Source organism: Fulmarus glacialis, unplaced genomic scaffold (genome assembly GCF_000690835.1).
Source record: "Fulmarus glacialis isolate BGI_N327 unplaced genomic scaffold, ASM69083v1 scaffold42174, whole genome shotgun sequence".
NCBI lineage: Eukaryota > Metazoa > Chordata > Aves > Procellariiformes > Procellariidae > Fulmarus > Fulmarus glacialis.
Genome location: NW_009209460.1, coordinates 28,421 through 37,262, shown reverse-complemented (window position 1 = coordinate 37,262; position 8,842 = coordinate 28,421). Strand labels below are relative to the sequence as shown.

The window sequence follows — 8,842 nt, the reverse complement described above, 5'->3', positions numbered from 1 at the left end:
TGGATTGATTTCTGCAAATATCAATGTTTTAGTGGCAAATGTTGTGCCGCTATGTTACTTACATTTCACAAAAGATTAGCTTTTTAAGGAAAATACGCTATTATTTGTACCATTTATTTAAATATTTCTGACACACACAGCCCAGGCCACTCTTGCTCCAGGTTATTTGTGTCCAGGTGATTAATAGAGTTGAATTTGTTTCTTTTTCAATGGTAAAACTTAAATGTGTTAACATAGTTATAGTGAATTGAGGAAATTTGATATTGCCAGTGAAGGGAGAGTTTGTTACTGCAGTTGTACATCACTATAAAGGCTCATACTGCTCCCTGAAGACATATTTCTCATCTCCATAGAGAATGTAGAATTTCTTGATTTCTAGCTAACATTACATGAATGCATTATCATAAAATACATAAAAATGTGAATAAATTAATGTTTTTTGTTTTGTTGTTGCTTTTCAAGCCTCCCTGTTTGCTGTAAGAATGGGGTTTCCATATGAAGATTTAACAACCCAAAAATCTCTTTCGGTGTATTCGAAGTGGCTTAATCAAAGCTGTCAGCCAAACTACTGGAAGGTACAGTGCAGTGGTGATGGTGAAGGGGGGGTTTAGAAAGTCAGTAATGCAGCATTGCCTCTTCCTTTCAGCTTATATTGAAGCTGTGCTTTACATGTGAAGGAAAAAAAAAGTTTTCCTTATTGAACAGAACAAACTTGGAATTACCAAGCATTTGGTAGACTCGGGAGGAGTATGTGTCTAGATCCTGCTGGTTTTGACCTTGCTGCAGTAGCGTTTTGGTGTGGGAATTATGTTTTTTTTTAGCTCTAAATTTGGACAGGACTTCTCAAACTAAACAAAGCAGTGCATGTATTTTTTGATACATGTATAAATTTCTGAAATAAAATCTTACAGTAGCAATTAAGGTCCTTAAATAGTTAGGCTTTATGCAGACTTGTGAACACATCAGATTAGTGCAGCTGTCCGTTAAACTTGCCTATTGTGGTGAGGTTGGTTTGTTGTTTTGTTTTGTTTTTTTGTTTTTGGATTGCTGTTGCAGATTTCTACATGTTTGTACACTGTCTTCATTGTTTCTTGGATATGAAATGCTGCATTGCTGAACCAATTCAGTACATACTCTGTTTTTCAGTTGGGAAAATACCTTGACTGTGATTCTGACTTGACAATAATATCTTCACTTGACATCAGTAAAACAAGCTCAGTTCATCTGGTTGGTTTTTTACCTTGAAAATTTTCTTCATTTTGCTGAAGAATGAAATTTTTTTTTTTAGCAGTCAGTTGAGCGAAGGAGAATCTTTAATTTGAACAACATAATTTTCTAGTAGGCAAAACTTTTTACCGTGTAATACCAGAAGTCAGTCTTTATTCTTTAAGCGAAACAACTTGCGGGATTTCAGTACAGCTGTATAATTTAAGTATTGGGCATCTGATACCTGTGTAGTAGATTATAGGTATTGACTGTAGTATTTTTAAATTTATCTGTAATGAAGCATAATATATTATTCATGCAAATCACAAAATAATTACAGAATGTGGTACCAGACTCTTCAAAATCCTGTGGACCATACAAACGGCCTGAAAAAGTAACTTATAAAGAAGAACAGAACATCTCACAAAGAAGTGTTCATAATCATGATACTATTGGTAACAACTTTTGGTAACTCTGATGCTGATTTTTTTTTTCTCATTCCCCTACAGATTAAATCATATTGAGTTTAAAGAAAAGTATTTCATATAGGCATTATTTCCTATTTATAGTGGTTTCAAGATTCTGTTACTTATGTCAGGATAGAGTGCCTAAAAGTAGGATTTGTTTTTGTTTTTGTTTTTCCAGTGCACTGGCTGCACAGCCACTTGCATCATTCTTTGCCCTTAGCTATTTGTTCATTGTCCTACTGCTTTTCCCTCAGATACCTTGGCATAATTGCTTGGGCAGCTATGGATGCTTATAAAACTGATCAAGATGAAAAATAATTATTTTTATCTTGATTGTGGTTAACTTAGGTCGAGTCTCCCCTGTAGCTGTCAGACCAACTTAAAAGTCATTGCAGTGGTGGAAGAAATGAGTAACAGTTAGTCCTGTTGCCAACCAAAAGCAATGTTTGTCGAACAGTCCTTAAAATTATAAAATAAAGCTTGCTTTCATTTTTCTTCTATTCTGGCTTTTAAATAAACCAATAAATTTCTACAGAAACTACTATGCTTAAAACAGGTTAGCAGTAGTAGTGCCAAAAACTTGTAAGAGTTTACAGATTGAGGACTGTTAATTGCTAAGCCTATAAGCTGATTAATGAGCAGATCAGACAAAGGACTGGAGCAGTTACAGATCATGTCTTTCAAAGCTTTATACTTTGTAGAACTTTCTGCCTGACAGTATTTGCAATACCAAGAATTAACAAGTTGTTTCAAGTGTGAATCTTTCTTCTTTGCTTCCTGTCCACCCTACTAATAACCAATTAATGTTCTACAGAAGTCAGGCAACCTACCAAATTCTTAAGTTGGTACATAGATTTCTTTACTGGGATATATAGTCTTCAGTATGCGCAAGAAAACTCAGAAATTATGGAGTGTCAGGGTGAGAGGGAAATCTGCTAAATACAATTCAGGAATTGATGTATCATTAAGTAGTCCTAAGCTGTTTTGTAGTAAATGATGGTGCTTATATCTGTACTTCCAAATTCTCCCACCCTGTTGTTTTATATATGAAATGTTGCCTTGACTAATACATTTTGAGAAGAGTCTTCATTCAGAAAGGATTTAGGAAGTTGGTAGGAACTGATGCCCTTCCAGTCTTTTTGCAGAGGCTGATGGTGGCCATAGAGTCAGGGCCTCTATGCTTTTAGCTTCTACTGGTCAGGAAACTTTTCTATGAGAAGGAGGTACTGCTTAGTGAGGTCAGAGAACCAGGATTCAGCTCTTTGAATTCTGCTTTTGCCTCTCACTGTGTACTGGAGTTTGATGCCAGGAACAATTTCTGCCCTCTCTTAAAGAGGTGAAGTCTTACTCTATGGAGAAGCAGCTGATCCCAAATCCTGTTCCAAGTGGCAATCTAAGCTTCTCTAATGTGAGGCAGTGGCTTCCTTATCAGTACAAAATTAGCAAGGGGTAGACTCATCCACACATTTGATTGCCCGTCATGTAGTTCTTGTTAGGTAGTATTTCACCTTCTGCCAAATCTAAGCTCATCCTTCTGCTTTTTTTTAATCTCCCTCAAGCATCATTTATAATTTCCAAACTTTGTCCTGATGGTGGTGACACCAGGTACTTGTGCTCTACTGATTAACATAGGTGTATATCAGGAGACAGTGGCTGTTTGTGCAGCAGTAACGTACAGCTCTGAACAGGGTGGCACTCACTGTTTTAGATTCCTTTTTGAGCTGTTTTAATACATCAAAAAAGTTTCCAAATGTGTTTTAAAAAGAACTTGTTTTCTTTAAGAGTACGATTTTTTTATATTTCAGGATATCAGTAATTTGAATAGTCTGGGTATTGTGGTTCTGTTTGATAACCATAGTGCCAATTTAATAAATTTGTTAGGAGTATTTCTGAGTATGTTTCATTCCTCTTGAAAATTTCAGGTATGGTTGTAATCGGTGGGAGCGGAACCGTTGCTTCTGGGACATCTACTAATGGTGCAGGCCACAAAATTCCAGGGTTAGTATCTCTGGTTTTATAAAAAAAGCTTTTTTCCCCACTTCATTTCCTATAGTAAGCTTATCTAAAGGTTATATGTTTTAGACTGCGATGATCACAAAACGGCCTTGCTTATTTCTGGGCACTGCCATAAATCCTAATACTGAGAAACTGAATCAGTTGCAAGATGATTTGTGTTTGTTTGAGGGAATGCTTGTTTTTCAGCTTGCTTAATTCACCATACAGGGACACAAACAACTGGCACAGTTGTGAGGCAACTTGTAAGGCCAGGCACCAGAGACAAATAAGCATTTTGGAGAGGGGCACAGTCTCCAAAGAAATGTACATAGAATCAGAGCCCCAGGCCTGTATTTTGTCTTTCAGGTTTTTTTTCTACCCAGTTAGGAATCTTGTCTGTCAACAGAGTCAGACAACTTCTGTATTTAGCAACAAGTTATTGAACATATTAATGTCCCCAGCTACTTACTGTTGCCCACTGGCTAAACCTTACTGCCTTATACTAACTATACTCAGTATAATAACAAACAGTTGTGCATTGGAGGTGGATTAAGCCTCAGGTCAGTCAGGTTATCACAGATCACTTTTATCGGTAGTTTTAAGACAAGACTTCTTGTCTGCAAGACTGCAGTGGAGTGACCTCTTTACCTGTTCTGTTCTCCTGTGGCTTTAATGCTAACAGCTGGAGGCAGTAAGGTTGACAAAATTAAAAGTGTGCCCCAGTCATAAGAATGTGTCAATATCAGGCCAAGAGCTATTACATTAATGCAATCCCACTGGAGTTAGTAAATTACAGTTTTCTATAGTTTCCAGTTTTTTTGGGTTTTTTCCGTTGTTCACTACAGCCGTGTAGGAGATTCTCCAATAGCTGGAGCAGGATCCTATGCAGATAGTACAGCCGGAGGAGCTGCAGCTACTGGGGATGGTGACATCATGATGCGCTTCTTACCCAGGTTTGTCCTTAGGCCAGACTTTGCTGACTTTCTCTAGCAAAATGTGAACTCGGCAAATGAAGTGATTGATTAAAAAGCCAGTGTGACTTACTGGTTGCTGAAATGGGAGTAAAGGAAGGAATGGAAGGGGAAAGAACAGTAGCAGAATCAAATCATCCTTATGATCTGTCTTAAAAGAAGTGACTTCTTACATACCTTGATGACAGATCCCTTAATATTGTGAGCCAAGCTGTGAGCAAACAAGCAGCAGGTAATGAGCATATTCCCAACCTGCATGCTTTTTAACAGAACTGATTAGCTTTCTCCTTGAAAGTGTTTTGTTGTGTGGGAAAGAAGTGTTATAAATTATTGAAAGGATGAGGGGTGAGTCTTGGATTACTCAGGAGGGTGGGGCGGTGTCACTGTAACAATCCTATGTAATTGTATCTAATTTGAAACTGGAAGAGGTGTTTTAATGCTGTCGTGGTGGTTGCATAACCTGCATAAAATATGGCTGTTTTCATCACTGAGTCTTGACAGTCATTCTTGTGGGTCGTTTTTTAATGAGTTATGGAGGTCCGTGCTGAACATAATAGGCACTGGTGCTTGAAGGAATATATAGCAGTGGCCTTCATATTACTCAGGTGTTGTTTCTGAAACTCTGGCAGTTATGAATGGCTACTAGCTGTTGCATATTTACAAATGTCCTCAGTGAGTTTCAAGCTGTTCCAAGCCAGTCTTGAAATAAAAAGTAATTGACAACTTCATGAATTATCCTGAAGTATCAGATACCAATAGTAGTAGTGAGCTCCACTATGAGGTTAATCAATAAAAGCTTACATTACAGTTTAGCAGCCTGAAGGATTTGGCTGTAATGCTTAAAACATTCTGTATTGGCACCAACGGGTTTTAGAAAACAACTCAGACTAGGTGGTTAATCACAGGTTCCTTGTGGATACAGATCTTTCCTAATTCCATGTTGTTTAGATATTCCCACATGAAAACAAAGAATAGAATTGAACTGCCAGAAGAGAAGGAAATGCCAAATAAAGGGCAAAATTGCTAATATTTTCTGTCTGCCTTCTTTGAGATAGTAACACCTTACTGAGCTTTTGATTAGTGAAGAGACCCCTATGAAATACGGCTTTATATTCAGATAGGTATCTTTAGATAACTTGAACCTATTTGATTGCTAGAATAAATCAAAGATAATAGGGAGTTTCAGATTGCAAGGAAAGTTCTCTTCTGCAGTACTTTGATAACATCTATAGCTAATGCTGTCTGTAGATGAGTCTTAGTGTAACAAGAGTTGGTCTTAGTATATGCATCTTTCATCAAAACAAAATCCAGTGTTGTTTGCTTGTAAGTTATATTATGCGTTATCTTTTAATCTTCAGGCTCTGAAAGAAAATGACAACAAAAGTAATTTTTTTGCCTCTGAGGACATTCTGGAAATGCAACTGATTAATCTCAAGCAATGCCCATATAGTCATTTAATGATACTGTCGATACAAAGGAAGTTCATTTTGATAACTCTTTCATTTAGAGTAAGAATTTTTTTTAAATTGGCTTGTAAAAAATTTGAAAGTGGCTCAAAGTCTTGATCAAAACATTGTACCTTCATATTCATGAAATAAAGAAAATGTGTCAATATTGAGGTTTTTCAGAAACTGAAGTTTTTTCTGAAAGATTTTTTAATGCTTACTGAAATAAATAATTTATCAGTAATGTAATATCAGAGGTCGTTTTAGTCCTGTTTCTAATTACTTTTCATGTAGAACTTGAGTAATTGCCAATAGGAGGTTTGCTTAGAGATTATTTGTCATGTGTTTCCACTATTCAAGGAAATCAAGGTCTCTCAATGGTATTTTAGAATGTATAACCTGAGTATGGCTAACTGTCTGGGTGTGGGATTGTTTTTTTTCTAGTTATCAAGCTGTGGAGTATATGAGGATGGGAACAGACCCAACGGTAGCCTGTCAGAAAGTTATTTCCAGAATCCAGAAGTATGCTCCAAAGTTCTTTGGCGCTGTTATATGTGCCAATACAACTGGAAGTTATGGTATGTATTTTGCTTAACAGTCAAAGCTTGTTGACCCTAACTAGGTCACAGAAGCACAGAACCAAAGGTGGATTTTAAAGCAGAAGTCTTTAATTATTCTTTGAACACTGCAGCAATACTGGCCATTTATAATATCAAATGCTGGTTAGCAAGGCAACTGTGTCCTGGTGTGGACTTGACATATTTTAATTTTTCCTCTGCATTTTGATGTCTTAGGCTTTCACAAAATTTATGCAAGTCTTAGTAAAAATCAAAAATATTTACAACCTTCAAATGTTTTCCTGGATTGAGCATGATTAATTTGAAGGTTTTAAAAAAGAATGCTTATGCCTCCCCTAGATACGGCATAAGGCAGGGAGAATGTGAATGTTAAGCATAGCTTCAAAGCAGTCCAAGATCAGTCATTGTGCCAGGCATCTCATTAGTGAACTCTTAGATTAGTAGGAAATACAATTTGCTAATCAACATGGCTTATTTGGTTAGATTGCTTATTGCTGTTCTTTGATCTCTTATTTCTCATAGTTCTGTGTTTAAGAGATTAGTGTTGGAGGAACTCATTAAGTTAATCACGACTGAAAGAGAGAGAGATATTTTCATAACTTATGTTACTGTTTTGAATTGTATTATAAGGACATTAATTGCACTACAGCAGTCAGTAGCACTGTATTCTTACCTAAAAATTAAATACTTTCAAGATGTCTTGGGTTAAACAGATTGTAAAAGAATAATTACACCATTGTAGTAGAATTAGTAACTGGGTTTTTAGATATTAAAGTACAATGACAAAGACACTAATCTTAAATTTAGCAAATTATACTTTTTTTTTTTCTTTCTTTCCTAGGTGCTGCATGTAATAAAATTCCAGGATTCACTCAGTTTCACTTCATGGTTTCTAGCCCTTTGCTAAGTCAGCCAACTGAGCAAGTAGTAGATTGCATTTAATTTCTTTTGTCCTATTGACATCTAAACTTAGAGGAGGAAACTGCTAAGGTTCCCCAGGTGTTACTTTTTAAAATGGTTGTTTATTTTCACTGTTGCATAATCATGTGAATGAGTACAAAGGTATGTTGATGGTGCAGCTACTACTTCACTGTTTTTAATATATTCTACTTTATTATGGCTTTGTGTAGTGCAACTAAGCTTAATCTGTAATTATCTTGGCAACTTATTTCTAAATGATTGTAGACTGGTACTATAATCTAAAGCAAGATTTAAAAAAATGACTCTATGTAGTTTGGGTGAAGTAAACATAGTTCCAAAATTATAGTTAGTGCTGACACTTTCACAGTTAGCATAGGCAATTCATCTCTGTTTAAAAATCTACATCTAAATGAAATGGCTGAAATTGATGTGCTTCGTTGCTGAGGTCCCTTAAGTCATGAATTTAGTAGGCATTACCTTACATCCTAACTCAATTTTTAAACTTTTGCAAACCTGGCAATCAAACTGTGGTTCTAAATGCCACAAAAAGTTGTCTGTTATATATTTACTTCCAAGTAATGCCAGGTTTCACCTGCTTTTTGGGGAAAGTAGAGCTTTGGTCACTGGAAGAAAAACTTTCAAAGAGAGCTCAAAAAGTGAACTGGTGGTCATATGCATGCAAAGAGACCAAGTCTCTAATGGCTTTTATAGTCTTTCTGTTTTCATAAGAACTAAGTAGCCAAAAGTGATGAATAGTAAACATTGAACTGGACCTTTGCTTTGCCATTTAAAAACATATTTGGCAGAAATCTGGAATAAAAGGCAGGGAGCAGGAGGGGCTCTGCCTCTACACGTGAGGCTTATTTTGAGAATATTTAATTGTCTTTCTAAGATTTAGTCCAGGTTTTCTTTTCTCTTGAAAAGAAAATTGCATGTAGATGCTGACAAGCAAGGAAAGGGGGTCGAAGAGTAATGGAGCAGATTTCAAAGCTTTAATTAAGAGATAGGGAGCATCTCCTGGTGGACGTTTCTAGACTGATTCACAACAGGTGAGAATACATTTGAGTAGAGAGGATATCCAAACATCCCTGGTAGAACAAGCCTTCAAGGAGTATTGCATTGACTCTAACTGGATGTGAAGACAGGTGGAAATCTTCATGTCACCTTTTTTTGTAATGGAAGTTAAGTTATAAATCTTAATCACAGTGATTTGCTTGTCACTAATATGCTGTGCACTTGCCCTTTTCTGTAGCACATCT

The 8,842-nt window shown here is 36.3% G+C and overlaps 1 protein-coding gene across 1 annotated transcript; it reads left to right on the top strand.

The window, feature by feature from the left end:
• Positions 1–446: 446 nt before the first annotated feature.
• On the top strand, positions 447–7,843 carry AGA (aspartylglucosaminidase; the record flags this gene model as incomplete). The annotated part of the gene is made up of 6 exons (XM_009576838.1): positions 447–575; positions 1,547–1,661; positions 3,596–3,671; positions 4,514–4,621; positions 6,529–6,662; positions 7,504–7,843. Coding segments are annotated over 6 exons (663 nt in total), but the record flags the coding sequence as incomplete, so codon positions are not given.
• Between the last annotated feature and the right edge of the window lie 999 nt (positions 7,844–8,842).